This window comes from Euphorbia lathyris, chromosome 10 (genome assembly GCF_963576675.1).
Source record: "Euphorbia lathyris chromosome 10, ddEupLath1.1, whole genome shotgun sequence".
Lineage (NCBI taxonomy): Eukaryota > Viridiplantae > Streptophyta > Magnoliopsida > Malpighiales > Euphorbiaceae > Euphorbia > Euphorbia lathyris.
The window spans coordinates 16838035-16864581 of record NC_088919.1 but is presented as its reverse complement, the minus strand read 5'-3'; the positions used below and the strand labels follow the sequence as shown (position 1 = coordinate 16864581).

The 26547-nt window shown below is 33.2% G+C and overlaps 1 protein-coding gene across 3 annotated transcripts; it reads left to right on the top strand.

Annotated features, from left to right (window-relative positions):
- The first annotated feature begins 10402 nt into the window (after window positions 1-10402).
- LOC136209002 (villin-3) lies at window positions 10403-23538 on the top strand. 3 transcript variants are annotated; one of them, XM_066000334.1, is made up of 24 exons: window positions 10403-10765; window positions 12904-13061; window positions 13190-13289; window positions 13968-14036; window positions 14159-14395; window positions 14511-14688; window positions 14854-14986; window positions 15887-16046; window positions 16123-16273; window positions 16353-16456; window positions 16566-16724; window positions 17510-17578; window positions 17659-17727; window positions 17849-17986; window positions 18136-18261; window positions 18976-19123; window positions 19272-19282; window positions 19363-19503; window positions 19661-19786; window positions 20601-20660; window positions 21618-21719; window positions 22001-22247; window positions 22682-22920; window positions 22998-23538. In XM_066000334.1, the coding sequence occupies exons 2-24, from the start codon at window positions 13006-13008 to the stop codon at window positions 23109-23111; spliced, it is 2937 nt and encodes a 978-aa protein (XP_065856406.1). In that variant the 5' UTR covers window positions 10403-10765; window positions 12904-13005; the 3' UTR covers window positions 23112-23538. The 3 variants fall into 3 exon arrangements, with proteins under 3 accessions (XP_065856406.1, XP_065856407.1, XP_065856405.1); XM_066000335.1 differs by having other exon boundaries at window positions 12796-13061; XM_066000333.1 differs by having other exon boundaries at window positions 10404-10765; window positions 12907-13061.
- Window positions 23539-26547: the final 3009 nt, after the last annotated feature.

The following is a 26547-nucleotide window of genomic DNA, read 5'->3' as shown; positions in this document are numbered from 1 at the left end:
AAAATTAATTACATTTCTTAATTCATGTATCGTAATCGTAAAAGATATCTGTTATGGAACAGAGGGACAAGAATATTCCTAGTTTATACTAAATCCCAATAATATTCCTAGTATATACTAATTAATTTCCTATTATATATTACAAGAATATTTATAGTTTATACTAATATCCTATTAAAATGGACATAAAATGTAATTTCTAAAACAAAAACTGAATAAAAAACGGAAAAAATGGAGAAACACTATTAAAGAGAAGACAATGCTAGAGTTAATGTTCAAACGCTATTAAAACGATATAAACTATTAACTTAGTTGAGATTTAATGTTCAAATGGACAGATGATGTTGGAGCTTAGAGTTACATATTATATTAGAGCTTTTGTTAGACATCTATAAACTCTCATTGTTACTATTATCATTGTTCAATTATATATATATATATATATATATATATATATATATATATATTTTGTGCTAAAATCACGGTCATCATGTAGGACTTGTAGATATATTCACTAAGAATAGAGGTGGCAATGGGACGGGGATCCAAACCAATGCGGCGGGGTGGAGACAACCTGACATTACTAGGTTGAACATGTGCTTGCCCCACCAAAGGACTGGTGTCAATGATGCTAGGTATCTTAGGGTTTATGACATACTGATAAGACTGGACTACGTTAGATCAATGTAGATTTAGAAGTGCCTTACTTGAGATGGGATATCAGGATATAACTTTGTAATTAGGGAGATTTTAGGAGTGACGAAGGAAGTGAACGCAAGCTGAAGCAAATAGGAAGGAGAAAGGGCTGAAGCAAGGGGCCGAAGGTAAAACCGATGTTTCACAAATGGATTTTGAATTCAACATCATGCTTGGAAAAATGATGTCGTTTGGATATCTGCCGTACGCGTAATCGTGGGGGTTCCTGAAATTATGCTTACATGAGCATTTGAGTCTGTAGGTGTGCGAAATGACAGGTAAGGGTAGGTAAGCAGTAAAAAAAGTAGAGGAATGATTAGGTGACGATATAGGTGTGCATCGGTTCGGTTTAAACCGCATACTGAACCAAACTGATTTTTCGGTTTTTTGATAGTTCAGTTCGACGTCGGTTTTATTTTTAAGTGTATTCCGGTATTTGTTCGGTTTGGTTTAACAAAAAAAATATAAAAAAACCGAATCGCACCCAATTACACATATTCTATTATTTTATTATTATTATATATATATATATATATGATTTTACATAGTTAATTTTTTTTATTATTATTACTGACATAATAAGCTAATATATATTATGGAACCATATCTTCAGACCTTCTCAACAGTATCATCGGACCAAATTTAACAGCCGCCGACGCTTGGAAACTCCTAGAACAACAATTCTCCGATAATAAAAATTCAAGAGCCCTTTATTTACAACAAGAACTGTCCAATGCTAGACTTGAAAATTTTGATGATATCTCTGCCTACTGCCAACATTTGAAGTCCCTCTCGGACCAATTAAGCAACGTCGGGGCTGCCGTATCCAACGATCGTCTCGTTCTTCAATTAATTTCGGGGCTCACTGACGCCTACGAGACAATCGGAACACAAATTCGCCACAATGACATTCTGCCCAATTTCACAAAGGCAAGGTCCATGTTATTATTGGAAGAATCTGCCCGTAAAAAACGCACAGCCGCCACCGTCGGATCTGAAATTGCCGCCGTTACTATCGCCCAACAGTCCCCGTCGAATCAAGCTCCTCCATATTCAAATCAATTATATTCCTAAATTACAGCAGAAATATCCATATCTAATAATATAAATATATTATTTCAAATATAAATATATTATTATTGAGATAATAAGCTAATAATAAGTTAATTTTTTTTATTATTTCAAATTTTTTGTTGTTGAGGTAAATTTAATGATGAAATATAGTGATTTTTATTTATTGTTTTTATTTTTTTTAACTAAATTCGGTTTGTTCGGTTTAAAACCTTATATTTCAGTTTTACATACTATTCAGTTTGGTGTGAATTATTTTGGTAATTTCGGTATTCAGCTTTTTCGGTTCGGTTTTAAACCGATGCACATCCTTAGGTGGCGATAAGGAGAAGACGAGAATATTAAATAAATAAAAGGTCAAAGATGGATCAAAGGGGCTCAATTGGAAATTTTGGACATTAATGTTCAATTTGAAAATACGCCCTTTTCCATCTTTAAAGTATAAAAAATAATTTCCACCATTAGAGTTAATTGCAAAAATGGTTTTTTCATTATTCCAGCTTTCGCAATCACTAATTAGAAGTCATTTACATTTTGCGATTCTTCTACGGGAATCATGAGGACGATCATAGTAACTATAAAAGTAAAGCTGCTATTTCTCTCGTTCTAGCGGAAGTTTACAATTCAATTAAAATGAAAAGAAAAAAAAACTAAGACTGAAATGAAAAACATTTTATAAGTTTTTCATAAACATTCTAGCGCATAGTGGATAAGTTCGAATTTACAACCTTCCACCTCTTATTATAGAAGTCTACCAACTATTATTACTGAAAGGGCAACAACAAAACTTATTTCCAATTTATTTATATAATATTATTTTTAACTAGTCAAAAACTCGTGCGATGCACGAGATATTTAACTTTTATATAATTTAGGTAAATAAATAAATTGACATATTTACTTTTAAGTAATTTTATATCATGCTATGAATTTTTTTTTATATTATGTATATTTGAAATTAATATATATTTTTTTGATAATTCAAATCAAATTAAATTAATTTTGAAAATAATTGATTAATTTTTTTATAGAATTTTAATTAAAGGTGAATGATTTATTTATTTTTACAAAATCCAATGATTGGTACTTTTTAGTAATTTTAATATGTTTTCATATTTTTTTAATAACTGGAATTCTGTGAAACAATAATAACAAAATAGGAGATTAATTAAAAAATATATTAGAATATAATGAAAAACTAAAAATTGAATTAAACTACAATTAAAATTAAATGTTATATCTATGATACAAAAGAATTATAATTTATGTTAAACAAAAATTGAATTAAACTATAATTAAAATTAAATATTATATCTACTATACAAAAGAATTACAATCTATGTTAAAATGGAAGCAACATCAATATATTATGTTATAAATTATTGCAATCAATACTTTTCTAATATTGCACATGAAGAAACTTTATCAATTCAATATATTACATATAAAAAAATAAAATTCATAAGAATTAGTCACAAACTAATTTTGATAATAATCATTTTGCTTGATGGAATATCATGATCACCAAGTATTCGAATTCAATTGTTCATTATGCTACAATAACCCAATATATCCAATCGAATCAGTTTAAGGTGGTGATTTCTCATATTTTCATATCGTAATATCTCATCAAGACATTAAAAAAAATGAGTGGATTTCAACAGCGAATTAGAAAAATTAATCTAACTTCAATTAAAGCTAACAATTGAGTTCATATAAAGCCGAAAATCTAAATTTTAGTTAGAGTTAACAATCGAAACAATAACACCTAGCAACATATACTAAAAAAATACAAATATATAAAATCTTTATTTTAGTCAAGAAAAATAAAAAAGAAAACATGGATAAGGTAGCGAGAGGTATAGAACTTGGGTGGTAACGACAGAAATTGAATTTCATCTCTGAAAGATGAAACTATAACAAGTATTGTTTAATAAAAATAAAACAGCAACACAATTGAGAACAAAAATAACTACAACATATGAAAAAAAATCGAATAATTACATTGAGAAACATAAGAATTTATTGTAATTTTGGACACCTTTGTGTTTCCCAATTTTAGTTGTCCATGCATTTTCTATTTCTATCGGATTTCTTCAATTGGAGATATCAGTTTGAAAAAAAAAGACAAATAAAAAAGAAAACATGAATAAAGTAGCGAGAGATATGTACCCTGGGTAACGGCAAAAATGGATATGAAAGATGAAATTATAACAACTATTGTTTAATAAAAATAAAACAACATAATTGAGAATAAAATAACTACAATATATAAAAAAAATCGAATAATTACCTTCAGAAACATAATACTATCTATCATGACTAGACCTGGGCATGTGTCATACCCGACCCTAGATGACTTCAATCGGCATCGGGCATGAAATAGAAACATCATAATCAATCCGTAGGAGTCTCTAATTTAACCCAAATATCATTATATATTGAACTACCAAAGGTCTAACCATAATTCTCACAATAAGCAGCCAACTTCCAAACCCCGCCTAAACGGTCGGTAACCTTCTTAATATCCTGTACTTTCTCACCTAAAAACATTAAAACATTTGAAAATGTGAGACAAAAATCTCAGTAAGAAACTATCAGTTATAAAAATCAACTTACTGAACATAGCTACATATATACCGTTAAAAAGGGATTTAAACAAAACCTTATAAAATACACTCAAACCAAAGTTCATAATATAGTCAAAGTAGTGAACCAAAAACCAAAAATATATAATCTTATATCGATTCTTGAGTTCAAAACCTTATAAAATATTATAATCAAATAAACGTTTTATCAAACCAAATCGTAATCAAACAAACGTAAAATCTTATATTAAAATCAATCATAACGGAAAACATAATCCAAATGAACTTAAAAACGTTGTATCCATCCTCGAGTTTCTCCCCTTAAGTATCAATCCATAACCACATATATAATCGAGACGTCTCTTAACATTGCCTATCCCATATGGTCTTACCCAACACTTCTTTGCCATACCCAATAGGTCTTCAAACTGTGTACACAGGCCATGTCCCTCACTGAACATGGTCTTCAAATATGGAACCACCAATCCGGATAGCTCTCGATGGATATAAAATCATAAAATCATAACGTACTCAAATTTCCTTTCACAATCAAATTCCAAACTATTTCATCACCATAAATCATTTGGCTTCAATTTGCCTTTTTGTATGATAAAAATCATATTTGGACTTCAATCCAAAATAATAACAATAATAACCGCAACAGATTTCTCAATCCAAAAACAATTCGTAAGAAATCATCAAATTTATTTTGTTCAATATATAGATATATTGAAACCAAAAACATATATGTAAATCAACCAAATTAAGTCTTAAATCAACATAATCAACTAAAATCTGAAATTTAGATAGAAACATAATCAATAGCTTCATTTGAACCGTAATTTCACAATAAAAGCAAGATCGTGAAAAATCTCAATTTTATAAAATTCCTGCAGAACCTTCAAATATCAATTTCTGAAATTTTTTTGATTATATATATATCTATATACATAAACCTCAAAATATAGTTGATAGTTACTTACCTTGGCTACTAATTCAAGACCACAAACCCGTTCAATTCGTCTCTAAACTCTGTCTAAGCCATTTCCCTTCAAATACTGCCGAAATTCAAAAACTCTTCGACTAGGACTTAGAACTATACATAAGGATGCTATAGTTTTAATTTTGAGTGATTCGGACGGTCGAATCTCCGTAAATCAATGAAACGGTGGAGAAACGATCGATGAACGATGATGAACAGATAAAGATGAAAGAAAGAAAAAGAAAAAGAAAGAAAATAATAGATGATGATCATCCGCTGGAACATTTGAGATAGATTTCGCAAATATGGTAAATATCAAGATTGATCCTCCATCTTTCTATAATCTTTAAAAATTATCCTAAACTTTTAATTTACATATAAAACCCTCAAATTAACTTCAAACTTTTTCTATAACACCAAATAAAAATCATATACCTAATAATTATAATATATATTACTATCAAGGTATAAATTCTAGAAATTTAGACCCGGACGTGACAATTCTCCCCACCTTAAGAAATTTCGTCCTCGAAATTCACATTCTCTAAATCTATATTTTCTTCCTCAAATAATCTCCAAGATCACAAAATTATTTCAAATTATCAAGATTCCTCATAATCATCATAAGACCACAAATTCTAATGTTTCCTCCCATTAACTCCATCATTTATCAATATCAATATCACTGTAACCATTATTGCAATATACTCTTAGTAACTCTAAACTTTAACCTAATCGATTCCATCACCATAATCCACAATATACGTTATTTTCATATCTTCCTATCATTAAACCAAACCTCTCACTTTAATAGATTGAAATCACAATTGATTCCATCAATTGCATATATATCAAATATATTTCACCTATCTCCAAGTTCTATAGACTTCAAAAATATCACTTTTGAACCGCTAATATGTACGATCTTATATTTGTCTTAAACTTCAAATAATACCAATCAATAAACATCATACACCTATAATCATATTTCATCATAATAATACTTAAATATATAACTTTTCACTCCAATAACTATTTATATTATAATCTTCAATTATTAGCATCAACATCATCATCACTCTTATAAGAGTCATTTCATAAACCTCAACATTAACATCACCAATATAAACCTCATTATGATGATACAATTTCCTATCAATAAGACTAATTTACATAAAATTTTAATATCAATATCACTCTTATAATTCTCCAGTTAATTCCTTAAAATCAATTAAGGTAACATGCTATTTTTTTTATAATCATCACTATATATACCACTAATCCAACCAAATAAACTTTAATCGTCTCTCCAAACTATATAGTCAATGAATATATGGTATCTAAATTACGACAATCAATGTTTTTTTTTTGTCTTCTTCAAACTCCAAATAATATCTTTATACCCATAAAAGTCAATAAATCTATAATATCACTCGATTTTCTTATTTGACCTATAAACACTCAATTTGATCCTTATATAAACTAAAACCATAATCACACAAACTTCAACTAAAAATAACTTCTTTCTTATTTATCTCGTAATTTCCTACCTCAAACTCTTAAGATCAGACAAATTTGTCCTCAAAACTCATCTCTTAATTATTTTCTCAAACACTATTTAAGCTTACCAAATTTTCATATGTAATCATCAAATCATGAACTCCAATATATTCTCCCACTTTACTTCTTATTGATCACTAACATCGGTATCTCTCTAAACATCATTTATATAACTCTCAATAATTCTAAACCTCAACCCGATAAAATTCAACAATAGATCTGCATTTGAATTCGGAGATCATTTATTCAACTTAAGATTCCATAACTTGTTAAACTCCTATCATAATCTCCAATTGATAATCAACCTCCAAAACAATTAATTGAAATCTCCACATTTTTGCTTTCTTAATCACATATAATTTAACTCCAAAACTCATCATATCATTTTAATGTCTCCTAACATTACTTCACATCTGAGATACGTATATTTTGCAGCCACTATTAAACTCTCAAATATCAATTCCAAGTCACACTATGGAGAAAAATCAAACAAAAACCAAATTCTGGTTTAACGCTAAAATGACCAACATATGCCGTTTTCAGCATAACTTTTTCATACGGAGTCCGATTAAGGCGATTCAAAAACCCCTGGAAAGGTAAGATAATAATAAAGAACTTTCATTTAGGACTCCATGACAGATTCAGTCTCTATCTGGTCGAAAAATGCATCATAAGATTAAGATACGGATCTGATTCTCCCGCAACACCTATATAGACAATTCTCTATTATCTCTAGATGTTCATACACCCAATATTTTACTAACCATCAAATCCTCGAAAAATTTCAAATTATTTCTTAGCTTGCACCAAATATTCATATTCCTCAATTATTATCGATTATTTCTTAGCTATCACCAAATATTCATATTCCTCAAATACTATCAAGTATTTCTTAGCTATCCCCACATATTCATATTCCTCCATGACTATCAACCTTAGGTCCGAAGAATTTAACCTACTATGTCCGAGGAAGATAACCTAGAGCTCTGATACCAAACTGTCATACCCGACCCTAGATGACTTCAATCGGCATCGGGCATGAAATAGAAACATCATAATCAATCCGTAGGAGTCTCTAATTTAACCCAAATATCATTATATATTGAACTACCAAAGGTCTAACCATAATTCTCACAATAAGCAGCCAACTTCCAAACCCCGCCTAAACGGTCGGTAACCTTCTCAATATCCTGTACTTTCTCACCTAAAAACATTAAAACATTTGAAAATGTGAGACAAAAATCTCAGTAAGAAACTATCAGTTATAAAAATCAACTTACTGAACATAGCTACATATATACCGTTAAAAAGGGATTTAAACAAAACCTTATAAAATACACTCAAACCAAAGTTCATAATATAGTCAAAGTAGTGAACCAAAAACCAAAAATATATAATCTTATATCGATTCTTGAGTTCAAAACCTTATAAAATATTATAATCAAATAAACGTTTTATCAAACCAAATCGTAATCAAACAAACGTAAAATCTTATATTAAAATCAATCATAACGGAAAACATAATCCAAATGAACTTAAAAACGTTGTATCCATCCTCGAGTTTCTCCCCTTAAGTATCAATCCATAACCACATATATAATTGAGACGTCTCTTAACATTGCCTATCCCATATGGTCTTACCCAACACTTCTTTGCCATACCCAATAGGTCTTCAAACTGTGTACACAGGCCATGTCCCTCACTGAACATGGTCTTCAAATATGGAACCACCAATCCGGATAGCTCTCGATGGATATAAAATCATAAAATCATAACGTACTCAAATTTCCTTTCACAATCAAATTCCAAACTATTTCATCACCATAAATCATTTGGCTTCAATTTGCCTTTTTGTATGATAAAAATCATATTTGGACTTCAATCCAAAATAATAACAATAATAACCGCAACAGATTTCTCAATCCAAAAACAATTCGTAAGAAATCATCAAATTCATTTTGTTCAATATATAGATATATTGAAACCAAAAACATATATGTAAATCAACCAAATTAAGTCTTAAATCAACATAATCAACTAAAATCTGAAATTTAGATAGAAACATAATCAATAGCTTCATTTGAACCGTAATTTCACAATAAAAGCAAGATCGTGAAAAATCTCAATTTTATAAAATTCCTGCAGAACCTTCAAATATCAATTTCCGAAACTTCTTTGATTATATATATATCTATATACATAAACCTCAAAATATAGTTGATAGTTACTTACCTTGGCTACTAATTCAAGACCACAAACCCGTTCAATTCGTCTCTAAACTCTGTCTAAGCCATTTCCCTTCAAATACTGCCGAAATTCAAAAACTCTTCGACTAGGACTTAGAACTATACATAAGGATGCTATAGTTTTAATTTTGAGTGATTCGGACGGTCGAATCTCCGTAAATCAATGAAACGGTGGAGAAACGATCGATGAACGATGATGAACAGATAAAGATGAAAGAAAGAAAAAGAAAAAGAAAGAAAATAATAGATGATGATCATCCGCTGGAACATTTGAGATAGATTTCTCAAATATGGTAAATATCAAGATTGATCTTCCATCTTTTTATAATCTTTAAAAATTATCCTAAACTTTTAATTTACATATAAAACCCTCAAATTAACTTCAAACTTTTTCTATAACACCAAATAAAAATCATATACCTAATAATTATAATATATATTACTATCAAGGTATAAATTCTAAAAATTTAGACCCGGACGTGACAGCATGAGCCGGGCTGGACCGGGCTTATCGGGCTTTTAGTAAAGCCTGATAAGCCCGCATGTAATTTAATCGGGCTCGGGCTCGGACTGGGTTCGGGCCTGAGATATAAATCCCAAGCCCGCCCGTCCAAGCCCATCTGTATATTTAAAAAAAAAATTAAATTTAAAATTAAAACATCCTAAAAAAATAGAGTAGCTTATATACTAAAACATCCTAAAACATTAAAACATACTAAAACAGAACATAGTCAAGCAACATTAAAACAAATGTGCAACGTTTTTTTTTTATGGAGGAGGAGATTAGGTTTAGTCTAACAGATGTTTATATATTTATATTTTTGTTTTATAAATTATAATTAATATTTATATAACATAATAATAATAATAATAATAATAATAATAGCATATATTGTATCGGGCCGGGCCGGGCCGAGGTAAAATATGTAAAGCCCAAGTCCGTCCAGTTTTTGACGGGCTTATACGGGCTTGGGCCGGGCCGGGCCTGAATGCATTTTTATATGTCCAGGCCCGGTTAAATGGGCATGGACCTGGGCGGGCCGGGCGGGCTTACCGGCCCACACCCATGTCTAATCATGACCAATGAATATAATGGTAATTTATAATTAATCAACTATAATATTTTATATTCTAAATAAACAATAGACTAAAAATGTGTAGATGGCTTAGAAACATTAAAAAAGAAAAAGAAATAGGAAAGAACAAAAACCATCCAGGGAAAAAGGAGAAGGCCAACATGGCCGGTGCCATCGTCACCGGATCTTTTTAGCCTTAAATAACGACTTTCTCTCTCTGCGTCTTCTCTATCTATTTCTCCATTTTTATTACTATTTTTCTACTTTCTCTCTTCTCTTCTCTGATCATCATATCATTTCATAATTCCATCCATTGAAATCACAAATCTCATAAAAAAGAAACCCACTCTCTATAAAGTTTATAAGATAGAAACCCACATACAGCAATAATTCACTTTTCTTTATTAATTTTTTTTTCTTTCCTTACTATATCATCCTTTTTCTCTGCCAACCTCGTCCTTTCTCATTCCGTCTCTCTCTCTCTCTCCCCCTCCCCACCCCTCTTCATCATTCTCTCGTTGACGCGCTCAGATACAGATTTCACTGGTATGTTTCTTATTATTACTCTGCATTTCCATTCCTGATTTCGTATTTCTGTTAGATCTCTTGATTTTCTGATCTCGGTATTCATGATCTTTTCATATTGCTGTGGTTTTTTCCTTCTTTGTTTGATCTAAGCTTTGATCTAATTATTACTTCGTTTTCTTTGTTGTTTGTTGGCGTCAATTGTTTCTCCTTCGATTGTAATTGTTGTTTCTGGCTGATCTCTCAATTGTTGTGTTTTTCTTTTCATTTACGTTTATTGATTTAATTCTTGTTCGGAGTTATAATCTGTTTGGTTTGAAATCAGTACGTGTAGTGAAAACTATTCTGTTAGAAACATACTTGTGAGGATCGCGATCAGGTGTTTTTGCAATACGTCATCAGAGTTTAATGTACGATGTCTCTGGGCTGTGTGAGTATGATAATTGCTCGTGATAAGAAACCGGTATATTGTCGTTGATGGTTGAGGTAGATGCTCAAAAGTTTAATTCAGATTTCAGGTTTCTGATTCAGAAAGTGGTTAGGAAATTGGAATCATTTTCTTTTAAGAGAGTGCTTGGCATATCTAGTTTTGTAACTAGTTCCTTGATCCTGATTAACGATCGTTTTTCAAGTATTTGCAGTCAACAGGTATGGTTAGTGCATCAATCGTTTATAGTGTAGCTAACTGCATATTCGGTATACAGTATGGATAACTTTAGATCTCTAGACTCTACTTAAAAGAATTTACCAGCTGCAGAATTGCTTGGAGTTGGATTAGATATACACAAAGTGAATGTCGTATTCTGCTGAAGGTTTGATTGAAGATCCTTAGCACGCTTCTGTCTTCATTTTGATGTGATTCTGGGTTATGATTTTATGGTGTATGCAAAGGAAACAACCAGACTTAAGTCACGAGCTTGTGCGCACACACATGCACAAGGACCAAGTTGGTTAGACGGTTCTTGCACATCAGTTAGTTGTTCTTTCTGTGCTTTCTGCTGAAATAAAAAGCCCAACTCTGACGTTTTACACTATCAAACAACCACTTAGATTACTATCTATTGTATGGAGGGTGAGCATATTTAGGCTCTTGCAAGGAAGCATTAGAATATGGCCTGGGTTCCTCAAGACTTCATGATATTTCAGAGTCATGTTGGTTTCCACACAAACATTTGCATGATACAAGAAGGATGTGTGTCGCTATTACTGGTAACACATAAGGGACTTCCTACAACCGAGATAATGTCAGTGACATTGAAGTTGTTCGCGTTTTGGCTTCTTAGACTTTATGTATTTGCTAAATATTTTTAAATCTGCTTATTCAGCATGATCAGATAATGTTAGTTGATGATATGTGTACTTAAAGGCTACATTGGTAGTTCTGAGAGAAGATCAGATAAACACAAATTGAAACTACATAGTTAGTTTTTCGGCATAGGATTTGCTAAATCTATTTAAGGGGTCTCTTTGTGTATATGGGAATTCCAAGCTCCATGAAGATATTATGTTATCCAGACTCTAGGAGAAAAAGGAGAAAAATTACAAAATATGGAACTTCATATTTATACAGACAGGAGATTTTATAGATTAGAAAATTGGAGGGCTAAGAGAATTTTCATCAAAGTGTTGGAGATTTTATAGATTGAAAAAAGTAAAAATAAAAAGCTGGGAAGGAGAAAACAAAAGAGATACTGAGATTGATAGGTAGATAAATAGACAGAGAACATCGAATTCGAAAGTGCCCCAGAGGTAATCAGCCAAGTCATTCATATGGTAAATCACCATAACTGCACATGGCAAGTGCCCCAACCGAGTCAATGGGCGAGATATCCGGAATGGGTATAACAGCAAGCACTGAGATATAATTCCTTAAGAATGTTGTAACTCCTTTTCATTAGGTCTTATAGTTTCTATGCGAGTCTAACTTGTTGAAAGCAATTGTTACATCTGACTGTATGGGTGGTTTGCAGCTAGATGACCTTTTTGTTTGATAAATTTGTCATTACTAAATTTTGTCTTTTATTTTATTCTTACTTTTTCTTTTGTTGTAGATTGATGTAAGATTGCTTGCTCATTGGTGTTCTCTATGCAATATGCATGTTTGAGACTTGGATATTAGAGAGGAATGTCATTGTGGTTATTAATTTTCACTCTTTCAGCAGGCATTTTGCACTTGCTGGGTAGCAGAAAGCAGATAACTTCAATTTTATAAACTTGTCTGTCCTGACTTTTGACGGAGCTTATAGGGAGGATTTCAGGCAATGTCGAGCTCTACAAAAGCTTTGGATCCTGCATTTCAGGGAGTGGGCCAAAAACTGTATCCTTTTCAGGAAGCAACTTAGTTGGATTTTTATGCTGTAAACCTTTTCTTTTGTGCATGTTCTTTTGTAGACTTGTTTCATGCTTCCATTTCATTATCAGGATGTTGTTCTTAACATTTTATAGAGGGATTGAAATTTGGCGAATTGAGAATTTTCAGCCAGTTCTACTTCCAAAGTCTGATCATGGAAAATTCTATATGGGAGATTGTTACATTGTTTTGCAGGTAACTTCTCTCATATTTAACTTCCTCTCTCCAATTCTTTTCTGGTCTCATTTATTCTGGTATTTTTATCTTTAGAATCTACCTTCACATCAACAACAACAACAACAACAACAAAGCCTTAGTCCCGAAATGGTTCGGGGTCGGCTAACATGAACCATCATATAAAACCGTGAAAATCAAGTCGTGTCAGCGACACAGATTCGCTCCCTCCACTCCGTCCTATCCACTACCATATTTTCCTCAATTCCCAATAAACTCATATCACTCTCGATCACCCTCCTCCAACTTTGCTTAGTCACTTGCTTTGCTATCTGACCAAGTTACTACCCCAGCAGATGGAAATTTGGCTTCTTGTTTAAAAAATATTATTGCGTACAAATATGTAATAAAACTTTTTCTTGACTTTGCTATTACTTTAGTTAACATAGTTAGATCATCATGGATTCCACAGTATTCTAATGTAAAAAATTGCTCTAGTGGGCAATGCCAATGATAACTTGAAGCAGAAATGTTTGTGGCATGTTCTCCCTGTTTTTCCACACCTCAGTTCTTCTGCCTGTTCTGTTTGTTTTCATAAAGGGTGGACAAATAGTGTGGTAGCTAGCTGTGCATTTAATTGGCTCGAGTCTTTTTCAATTATGTCTTTATCATGCATATGTCTGTCTTCTATCTTTGCAGACCACATCTGTCAAGGGGGGTTCTCATCTGTATGACATACACTTCTGGATTGGAAAAGATACGAGTCAGGTTACTTTTATTACTTTTTTCTTGTGCTCATTTTAAGATTTTGATATGCTCAACGTTTTTTAACCAGTCATTAAGCATATCAACTAAAATTATGATTCTGCCGATTTCTTAATTCACTACAGGATGAAGCTGGAACAGCAGCTGTTAAAACTGTTGAACTTGATGCTGTTCTTGGAGGGCGTGCTGTTCAGCACAGAGAACTGCAAGGCCATGAATCTGACAAATTTTTGTCCTACTTCAGACCTTGTATCATACCGTTAGAGGGAGGTGTGGCAAGTGGATTCAAAAAACCAGAGGAAGAAGAATTTGAAACACGATTATATATATGCAAGGGAAAACGTGCTGTCAGAATGAAGCAGGTATGGCTATTTGTTAGCATGGACTTGGTGATTTGGATGAAGTCTTCTTGAATTGCATTACGCAATTAGAGTGGATTAGTAACATTATATATAATTATACTTTTTTCTTGTGCAGGTTCCGTTTGCTCGATCTTCTTTGAATCATGATGATGTGTTTATCTTGGACACTGAGAATAAGATATATCAGTTCAATGGGGCAAATTCTAATATACAAGAAAGGGCCAAGGCTTTAGAAGTAATTCAGTTTTTAAAGGAAAAATATCATGAGGGGACATGTGATGTAGCTATAGTTGGTAAGTAGAAGTGTTGTTACAGCTTTATAACGCTTTTCTCCTCCCTTGTGGGCTTTTGGCGGACATACTTTTCCCATCCTACTTTTACTACCTTTTCTTCATTTCTTTCTTTGGTGAATATCTGTTATCTTTCTTCTTGTTGCGTAACGGTTTTTTCTCTGACAGATGATGGGAAACTGGATACTGAATCAGACTCAGGTGAATTTTGGGTTCTTTTTGGTGGTTTTGCACCAATTGGCAAAAAAGTGATGACTGAAGATGATATTGTCCCAGAGTCCACTCCTGCTAAACTATATAGGTATATGCTTATCATCTCCATTTCTGTTTTTTCATTCAAGTTTGGATTGAACTGTTAATGTATATTGAGCTGGGACACCTAGTTCTTTATATTGTGCTAAAGCATGAGAACTTTTATGCATCGATTTAATTTATAAATCAGCATATAATGTTTTATTATTAGATCAAATTTCTTCCTTGTGCTGGATCCATTATCTCTTTTCCCTTTGTCCCACCATAATAGGCTTTGTTCTGTACAGAGCATTGTCAACTTGTTAATCTTTTTACTATTTCCTTATATAATGTTGATTTTTACAACAAATAAATAAATTAAATTCAAATACCATAATTTGAATTTTTTTATGCATATTGGTAAGCATGTACTCCATATGTATGTATGAAACTTAAAATTTCGATTTATTTTGTTTTGGTAATTACAATTTCAGTTTAAAAATTCTCCTTGGAATAACGTGGTCTTCCATATATGAGTGTAAGGTGTGGAAAAAATCTACTATTTTGGTTGACATAAACTAAGTTCCTATTAATTGTTGTAAAAATATATATAAGAACTATTTTTACGTGACAAAGAAATATATCACTTTGTGCATCTGATCAATTGTGAAACTGCAATGCCAGTGCCTCCTTATGATGAATGGAATACGTGATGTGTTAGCTTTTTTTTTCTTCTGGAGGAAATGTGGCTGTACCGATAAGTTAAATTGATAATGTGCTGGCTATTTAAGAGAGATGCTATATAATGTGGAATTGAATTTTGTAATCCTTTATTATAGTCTTCAATCAATAAATTTCTTTTGGAAGAATTATGAATTGAAGTTACCACGTTTATAACTTCTGCTATCTAACAATGTTAAGTCGTTAAGGTGATAAATTATTAAATCACTGCTAAAACTGCTTCCTGTAGTATCAATGATGGGGTGTTGAAGGCTATAGAAGGTGAATTGTCCAAAGGCATGTTAGAGAACAACAAATGCTATATACTGGATTGTGGTGCTGAGGTATTTATTTGGGTTGGCCGTGTAACACAAGTGGAGGAGAGAAAAGCTGCCAGCCAGGTTGCTGAGGTAGAGATTAAAACTTAACCTATTTCCTCTTTTCTTAACAAATACATGGATTGCCATCCCTAATTTATGTTTTCAGGAATTTGTTGCAAGCCAAAACAGGCCAAAATCTACTCGTTTAACACGTGTTATTCAAGGATATGAAACACATGCATTCAAATCAAATTTTGATTCCTGGCCAGCTGCAACTTCAGCTCCTAGTACTGAAGAGGGAAGAGGGAAAGTGTCAGGTCAGCTCACTTTCTAGGTGTTGAATTGGGCTGGTGCAACTCTATTCAAGATTAATTTTAGTTTTATTTTTATCTGTAGCTTTTCTGAAGCAACAAGGTGGCGTTGTCAAAGGTATGGCAAAAAGTGCTCCTGTTGTGACTGAGGAAGTACCACCTTTGCTTGAAGGAGGGGGAAAGATGGAGGTTTAGTTGGCATTTACTCTCAGGGTTGCATCATGGAATTATTTGAAGTGTTCGGCTGCTGATAAGGGTATCTTTCAGAATATTTATTTATGTCTTTTTTCATTTTCAGGTATGGTGCATAAATGGCAGTGCAAAGACTCCATTGGCCAAGGAGGATATTGGCAAATTTTACAGTGGAGATTGCTATATCATACTTTATACCTACCACTCAACTGATAGGAAAGAAGATTACTTTCTGTGCTCTTGGTTTGGAAAGGATAGCGTCGAGGTACTTTATCTTGTTGATATGTGGTGTACCATAATTAAAATGGCATATTTTGATGAAAGTGGGCCCGTGCGTAATAACATCATCTGAGATATTTACACCGTTTATATTATTGTTACAGATCATACTTTTGTTTTTTTGAAACAGACACATTAGATATTCTTTATGTTCAGTTCACATGTTTTCTTTTAAGAGTGCGTAGCAGTGATCATTGTCATTTATCTGTTAAATTTGGATATGTTGCATTTCTGCTAGATATTTGTCTGCACTATTTTTTGTGTCTAAACTTGTCAGTGTTTTTTTTTCCCCTTTCTACCCGAATGTACTTGGTTTTTTTTTTGTGTGCCCTTTCTACCCGAATGTACTTGGTTTTTAGCTTCTCCCATTCTGGGCATTGGACTTCATAATATTTGGACCAGCAATTCTAATTTTATTCCCCATTCGCTTCCTTACAAATCCCCATATTTGATATAGCCACTGTACTTCATGTAGCTGGTCTATTCTGGAAAACTTGAGCTACGGTGGATCAATTAATTTGGCCTAACTATTTTAATTGTTTGCTACGTGTGGTATTTATCTATTTGATTATTTGAATGTGTTAAAGTTTCACAATTTGCGATGTTCTTTGGTTCTAGATTTTCTTCTGCATATGATATAATGCAAAACAAGACTCGTGCTCTTCTGTCTAAAAGGAATTCTTCATGCTTATGTTTATGTTTGATATACTAAAATGATAGGGCAGTTTTGATTGGAGGTTTTTATTTTTATTTTTTTATCATCCAATTCAGGAGGACCAGAAGATGGCTGTTCGATTGGCCAATACAATGTCCAACTCGCTGAAGGGAAGACCTGTTCAGGTATCATATTGTTTGTGACATTGTAAAATTTTACTTCATTTTTTTCTTTTTCCTTTTGATATAATGGATGCTTTTTGTAGGGGCACATTTTTCAAGGCAAGGAGCCACCACAATTCATTGCACTTTTTCAACCAATGGTAGTATTCAAGGTAACCATCAAATTCTTGTAAAAAAATGTTGTAGATTTGAAATTTAACAACTGCGATGCAATTATTATGTTTGACATTGGAGGGCTATAGCTAACTATACAAATTTGACTGTTCTCCTTAGGGTGGTTTGAGCTCTGGCTACAAGAAGTACATAGAAGAGAAAGGATTGCCAGATGAATCTTATACAGTAGATTGTGTTGCACTCTTTCGGTTATCCGGAACTTCAGTTCATAAGAATAATGTTATCCAAGTTGATGCGGTATGAACTATTGTATGTGTGTGTGTTTTCCCCCCTAAGGACAATAACCCGTTGCTCTCGGGACTGATAAAAATCTAAATCAACCATCTTTGTATTCACTAGAAAATATAATTTTGTTAATAACGGCTGCATATTGTTCTGTTTTCTAGGTGGCTACATCATTGAACTCTACAGAATGTTTCCTCCTGCAATCTGGCTCTTCATTTTTTGCATGGCATGGTACTCAAAGTTCCTTTGAGCAGCAGTTAGCTGCAAAAATTGCTGACTTTTTGAAGGTTGTCATCTTATTCATCATATCTGTGCAGCTTTTTGTGAAGTATTTTTTTGTCTTCTGAAGTGTTTATACTGCCTTGGGTATGACCAAGTAACCTAAACAGTTTCTTAAGTACCTTAAAGATAAGGGATGGAATTGCACCCTTTTTCATTCTGAAAACAAAATTTATTAATATCAGAAAAGAATTGATTCATTTTGGCGCCCCTTAAATAGTTATTGACAAGTGAAGTTGAAGCAAATATCATAAGAGACTCTGCTAACCTTGTTTGTATTCTATCCAAACATCAAAACTGTAACATGTAAAGAATATTTATGGAAGTTAAAAGTTCTTTCATGTATATAGCTAATCCTTGTTTAAGTTTAAAGAAGCAGAACATGATGTTAGAAGTCATTTACATAACTATATTTTGAACATCTGCCATTTTCTTGAATTTGTGAAATGTCACTGCCGAGGAGTATAATTATATATATATAAATTCGAATTGATTTTATGTAGACAGTTTAAAGCGTATGATATATATATATATATATATATATATATATATATATATATATATATATGGAATGAAATGACAACTAAAGGTGTAAATCGAATTGATTTTATGTAGACAGCTTAAAGCATATGATATTTGTTCTCTATTTGGAACACAAATACAATCTCTTTTGCCAAGCAATGTGGTCACTGTTTGATCTTTATTTTTTACTACTAATTCAGCCTGGAGCTGCTTTGAAACATAATAAAGAAGGAACAGAAAGCTCAGCTTTCTGGTCTGCGCTTGGAGGCAAACAAATCTACACCAGCAAAAAAGCTCCTCCGGAAATTTCGAGAGATCCTCACTTGTTCAGTTTCTCATTAAATAATGGTGATCTTTCTTGTTATTGAGTTCTTCACTATATTCTGACATTTTGATTTCTTGTCTGCTTGTAACATCTTAGAGAAATTTCTTATTTTAAGTAACGTTCTAACTGGCCTTTTGGTATCATCATTTTGCTGCTATGTGAATCTCTCAGGAAAGTTTCAGGTAATTTGTGGACTTAAAAGTGCAATATAAAATTTCTTTCTGGCCAGATACTCAGCCACTTTTAATGTTTTATTTTGCAGGTTGAGGAAATTTATAATTTTTGTCAAGATGACCTATTAACAGAGGATATTATGATACTTGATACACATGCTGAGGTGTTTGTTTGGGTTGGTTACTCTGTGGATCCCAAAGAAAAGCAGAATGCTTTTGACATTGGCAGGGTACTACTTAAAAACTGTGTTCTTGGGATATTTACTGTATGAGGAATGAGGAAAAAAGCAATAGCTTAATCTATATGAATATGAACTGAAGCTGAGTTGAGTTGAGCAGATATTCTGTCACACTGTTCTTTTAACAGACTGTATTTGTTGTTAACAGAAATACATGGAATTGGCTGCTTCTCTTGAGGGTTTGTCTCCAAATGTGCCTCTTTATAGAATCACAGAAGGGAATGAACCATCATTCTTCACAACATACTTTTCATGGGATCATGCAAAAGCCATGGTAGGTTCTGCATCAGCGTTTTTATTTTCTCAAGTTTTATGAAAGTCACAATTTATATCTATGTCATAATAACTCTTCACACTATTTTTATGGGTAGTATTTACCGCTTGATTGCAGGTTTTGGCATATGCATATTCATTTGAAATACTGTATTATAGATGTCAAATTGGGTTGGCATGTCGTATTGACCCAGAGTGGTGATGCAATTAGTTGCTAACAGTGAACATCACCCATTTAATAATTAGGTTGACACAACACGATATGAAAGTTAGTGGCTTGACATGATATGATTAGAAACCCCACACTACCTGTCTGAAGTTCAACACAAATTTGATCTATTACAATATTTATTCCTAATATATTAATTTCCCAAATTTAAATTAATAAAATGCAAAATATTTTGGTGAAAAAAGTATGTATTTATTATACCTACAGTAAAAAAAGACATATCAGCCCATAAAAGTTAAAACATATTTAATATTATATGAAAATTGAGTGGGTTAAGTGGGTCTTGTTTACACGACACATTTATTTTACGGGTAAAACGGGCCAACCTGTTGCGAAAGTAGCATAAGAAGCATTCATGAGAATCTTTTTTTTTTTAAAAAACTTGAATCTAAAATGCGCAAGTGTGGTGTGGTGGTTACATTGTGGATAATAAGGCAGGATTTTGTATTTTGAGAGTTTTAGTTATCCAGGAGATCTAGTTTTTGGTGATTGGCAAGCTTCACCTTATTCATGTATATCTTTTTTTATTTTCCCTTGATTTGATTCTTTGCATCTTTTAACTTTTTCTCAATCAACTTCACTGCAGGTTGGTGGAAATTCATTTCAAAAGAAGGCATCATTACTTTTTGGTTTCGGACATCATGAGGTAAATGGTTGATATATATTCTTGGTAGTGGATATACAGTATCTGTATGTTGGAGCATCTGAGTTGCTTTGTTTTGCTACCATTTTGTTTGCACATTGTCCATTTTCTCATTTGATGAATCTGCTTTCATAATCCAAGGGTGTTTAAAAAGTAATGGTTACTTTGTTAACCATGGTAATTACCTCTATTGTGTTTATGTATGAGACATAATACTGAATAGAACAGCCTTTTAAGGCACAATTTCTCTCTTTGCTACTGCATATCTTCTCCACCGAATAGGATATGCCACGCCGGAATATTAGACTGAGACGATATAATAAAACCAAAAAAGAAGAGAAGAAAAAAAAACTTTTGACAGTTCTGTTTTAAACGTACATTAAGAAGGAGAGTGATCTAAGATGCCTGGATATAGAACGTCCTTGCCATTCTACACATTCTTATCTTCTGTTCAGCTGGTATGGAGCTATGACATGCCCAAATATATGTCTGTGTGTGTATTACTTAGACAGTTCTGCTATGCTATGGCTCCTACATCAAGAAGGGGGTCCTAAGATGCTTGGATATAGAATGTGGAAATTGTTTGGGGCTGCAGGTTTTTCTTTGTGCTTTTCTTTTCAATACATACCCTTCCAAGCATTATTTGGGTCCAGTCCCTGTTTCCACTCTGTCCTTGTTCACCCAGAGCCTGCCTTTTTATTAATTTATTTTATGAACAGTTGAACTGCTTTCAGTTAGCAGCATTATGTACCTTCATCAGTAAGGAACATTATCTGGTAAAATGTGATATAATCTAATCAAGTTCACCATCCAAGTCAATTAGATCTGGCAGTTCTTGTACATGCTAATGCACTAATGAGTATTGTGTTTGATGTTGGATATGAGATTGATTGAACATTATGAATGCGATAGCTTGTAGTTGTACATTTGAACGATTCTGTGGAAAATATTATGTTACAGGACAAGTCCAATGGAAATCAAGGAGGACCAACTCAAAGGGCTTCTGCTTTAGCTGCCTTAAACAATGCATTTAACCCATCTTCTGGGAAGCCTTTGCCTCCTGTAAGTAAATTGCTCTAATGCAACTGATTTGGATAAACAACTGGACTTGATTATGTTTTTAGATTTTCACACTCACGCTTCACTGATATAGTTTTTCCTTTTGTACGTGTCTTATATTTGTATTTTAAATTTCTTTTTGTTTCTCCTTTGCACTTTGTGTCTTTTTATTTACCAACTACATGTTACTGAGCTCTTATACCTGTTCAGATGTCTGAGCAGGTTTTTTAGTTCATTTACCATGTCAACTTCTTGACTAATAAGCTGAATGAGCTGTCTAACAGGGCCAGGACAGGTCAAATGGGTCAAATCAAGGACCAAGGCAAAGAGCTGAAGCTTTAGCTGCCTTGAACTCTGCATTTAATTCATCTTCTGGACCCAAATCTACCCCTACAAGAATTTCTAAAGCAGGATCAGGATCACAAAGAGCTGCAGCTGTAGCTGCTCTTTCGCAAGTTCTTACTGCTGAGAAGAAGATAACACCTGGAAGTTCTCCTTCACGCAGTCCTCCCCCAGAATCTAATGTTTCTCGTAAGAAGTAAAATTTGTCTTAAATGGTATCGATTAATATGAAGAGCCAATTAGCCGGAGGCTCCATTGGTTTCACGGAAAATATTTACCTTTACTTCAAATAAATTAATAGACAACGAACAATATTCTCAAAACACATGAAACCAACTCCTTTTAGGAACAGAAAGTAACTTCCTAATATTTGAACTAAAGCAAGAAATTTTGAACCTTAAATTATCTTTTAATCCGTAAATTAAGATGAAACTCATTTTCACATTTAAAGCCAAAAAGAAAAATGTTTTATTTTTCTAGAAAATATTTTCTTGGAGAAAATTTTCCCAAACAAATTATTTCCGTGAAACAAACCGGAAGAGTGAAAATTCACCTGTGGTCCTTGAATATAAATTGGATGCATTTTTTGAAATTGAAGTATTTAATGCATTTAGTACTTGCAGCTGGAGGGAAGAGTGAAAATTCACTTTCTGAAACTGAAGGTGCTGAAGAGCTTTCTGAAGTTAAGGAAACAGAGGAAGATGCATCTGTATCTGAAAGCGTTGGGGAGGATTCAGAGCCAAAGCAAGACAGTGAGCAGGATGACAATGGTAGTGACAGCAGCCAAAGAACTTTCAGTTATGATCAACTGAAGGCACATTCTGAAAATCCTGTAACAGGAATCGATTTTAAGCGGCGGGAGGTGTGTGGTATTGCTCAATGTTTGGTTCATTTCCTTTATTATTAGGTAGTTGAGTTAATCTCAATTGTAATTTTCAGGCATATCTAGCCGAGGAGGAATTCCAGTCTATATTTGGGGTGGCTAAAGATGCATTCTATAAAATGCCAAAATGGAAGCAGGACATGCAGAAGAAGAAAGCTGATCTATTTTAAATCCATAAAAAGGAATAATTTCTCTGCCATCTTATACAATTATTCATTCATTATGGTCTTCAGTGGTCAATTGGCAAGTTGTGGGATTTCCTTTGCTTGGTCTAGCATTTTAGTATATGCCCTTCGATGATCTAGCTGTGATTAGTATTCGTTATTTGTTGTGATTATGCCTGAAGAGTGAGTTTTGCCCCTTTCTTTTTGTTTGTTTTTATTTTTAAATTTTGTTACAATCTACAGCTGCCTCTTTGTAACGATACCAGCTTGTAGTTTTATAGGCAGTTGGGATGTCAAATTCTTTCATTTTGTCAGTATTTTTGTGAGTATTTTTACCTTTTATTTGCCAATAGGAAAAAAGGGGTCTCTGTATTGCATTTAATACTTGAAAACTTACAATATTTCAGGAATGAAAATTTGTTGTTTGGAATAATACCATTATGCACCATATATACTGTTATCCTGAGTATGTGTTTTGTGATCTGACTCTAGTGCGATGTACTGCATTTCTTTTTTTCTTCTAATACTTTCTAACAGTAGGAGGGCTTTAACTTTGTACTTTGCACAATTTGAGGAAGTAATCATTTCAATTTGTTTTGTCTAATTTTTGTTTACTATTTGAGATGTTGTTCAAGTTGTCAAATAGCTTTTGTATAAAAGTCTTTTCAGTTTGTTTTTGCTCCCTTGAAAAGCGTTAATGCGCAATTCAGAGAATATTTTAATTGCCACAGTGGCAATTCAGAGAACATTTTAATTGTCACAGTTTGGCATCATTGCTTCTAAAGCATCGGCTATGCTTGTTGGGATACAACAAGTCTGTTCTCCCACATAGACAAGAGAAACAATCCAGATTATGGGTACTCAAGCTGTTTACAATCTGCAACCAAGAACAAAAGGAGAGAAACTCGACTGGGAAGAATAAATACTTGAAAGAAGAATGAATAGCTTGGAAACAGATTTGATAGTTAGTTTCAACAAACCCATTTAACAATAACCACTCTAAACGTCCATCCAAACCCAAAGTTTCAGCATTTCAAAGGATCGATAATAGAATCGCGAATAACACAACCATTTCTGCGAAATTTTTATCAATAAATAACGCTGCTCGATATTTGCATTTAAGGTGATTCCACAGCGGACCTTGCACTGGATTGGGCTCACTAGGCAACTAAAAGCTTCACAGATGACCAGTCCGATGGCAGAAGTTTAAAAGGTCATTCCTGGTCATGGCAAATTTGAATTCTACAGAAAAGTGCCAATACCATTCTGAAAAGAAGTTGCACCAAATGATATGTCAATGCATTTTTATCCATAATCCATTGAAACAGCAAGCAAGTTGCCTCGTGAAAGACCTGAGTTGGAGATTTGAAGATTGCAGGCCAAACTTTATCGTTTCTAGCATCCCAAATATCCCAAAGTACGGTTGAAAAAATCGAATCCACCAATCTTGAACACTAGAGGATGCTTCCTAATTGGTTAAGAGTGATACCTCTCAAACTGGTTGGAATCATGGAACTGATTAAGTGTCAAATAAGAAGTCACCCCTTGAAAAATAACCGACTTTGAACACTTGAGTAACCTGAGAATCCGGATAAGCAATCAATCTCCACCCTTGTTTCCCCAATAAAGAGATATTGAAAGCTTGTGAATTGGGATACCCAAAATTCTTAGGAAAATGATACTAGATAATTTGTGTAAAAGTACTCTATTGTCTCAAGAAACTTCATAAACATAGAAACATTCACGAATAACATGACATTTCGCAAGAACAACAAACTATCGTCAGCAAACAACAAATTGGAAATAGAATCTCATATTTTTTTCAGCATTAAAGATAAGCCTTCCATGCAGAGAATGAAGAGATGGGGACATCCCTGCCTGACAAAGTCCACGGGAAGGAAGTTCCATAAAAATGAACATTATTCTCATTTCATCCATGCTTATTCTCAAGGCTTCAAATCTACTTCTTGATTCTTGTCTAAATTCCTTACCTTTTCAATCAAAACATGCATAACAACAACAATAAAGCCTTAGTCCCGAAATGATTCGGGTCGGCTAACATGAACCATCATATGAAACCGTGCAATCAAGTCGTGTCAGCGACACAAATTCTCTCCCTCCAATCTGTCCTATCCACTACCATATTCTCCTCAATCCCTAATAAACTCATATCACTCTCGATCACCCTCCTCCAAGTTTGCTTAGGTCTACCCCTACCCCTCACCACTACATCCCTTTGCCACTCTTCAGTCCTCTTAACCGGCGCATCAAGCGCTCTTCGTCTTACATGGCCAAACCACCTTAGTCGGGTTTCCCTCATTTTATTCTCAATAGATGTAACTCTTACTTTTGTCCAAATTATTTCATTACTCACTCTATCCTTTCTCGTATGATCACACATTCATCTCAACATACGCATCTCCGCCACCGACATCTTATGAATGTGACAGTGTTTCACTGCCCAACACTCCGCACCATATAACAATGCTGGTCTGATTGCCGTGCGGTAAAATTTTCCCTTCAATCTATTAGGCATGCCAGAGTCACAAAGGAAACCCGTGACACTCTTCTACTTCCCCAAACCAGATTTAATCCTATGAGCAACATCACCATCTATTTCTCTATCCATTTGGATAATGGATAAAAACATGCATAAAGAAATAAAAATAAAAATGTAAAATCTCCACAGATAAGATCCATATACGGTCCAATTAAACCGGAAAAGGATAGCATTGTAGATCAAAATTGACTCAGTTTATCAAACTGTCTACTTGGATCAGCACTGCCCCCAAAGCGAAGACTCTTTACTAGTATCCACAAGAACGATCACAAATGAAGAATTAGTTCAGTAGCCATTAATTTTTTTTCCTAATCTAATAAATATTTCATGAAATTTGTATTCCATTATTTGGTGGCAGTGGCGGAGTCAGAGCTCAAGGTGCGGAGGAGCTCCATTGCATGAATATTTTTTTTTTCTTAATAACGACTTAAGGTTTTGATTCATAGTAGTCAAATCAAAATTTTCAAATTTTTGATAATATAAGCGTACAGTCATGATCACATGCAATGAGCATGTAGAATTTGATCATTCACCGTTAGATATAGCTTTATTAGAATCATAAGGTGGAGATTCAAAGCATCCTGAGGCTTAGATTTAATAAGTCTATATCTAACGGTGAATGATCAAATTCACTTGCTCATTAAGGTGCATGTGAAAATTCCTGTATAAGCGTAAATTTGATCATAATTGGAAACATTAAGGTACAAAACAACTAAATTCAATATAAAGTAAGGATAAGGTGCAAAAATACTCTAATATTTACACCTAAGAATAATTTTAACTCTAACGTATAAAATGGTGCAATTTTACCCTTAATGTTGGCAGTCATGAGCAATTTTATCCCTAACGTGTTGGATGTAGAGATTCCTTTAATCAACACTA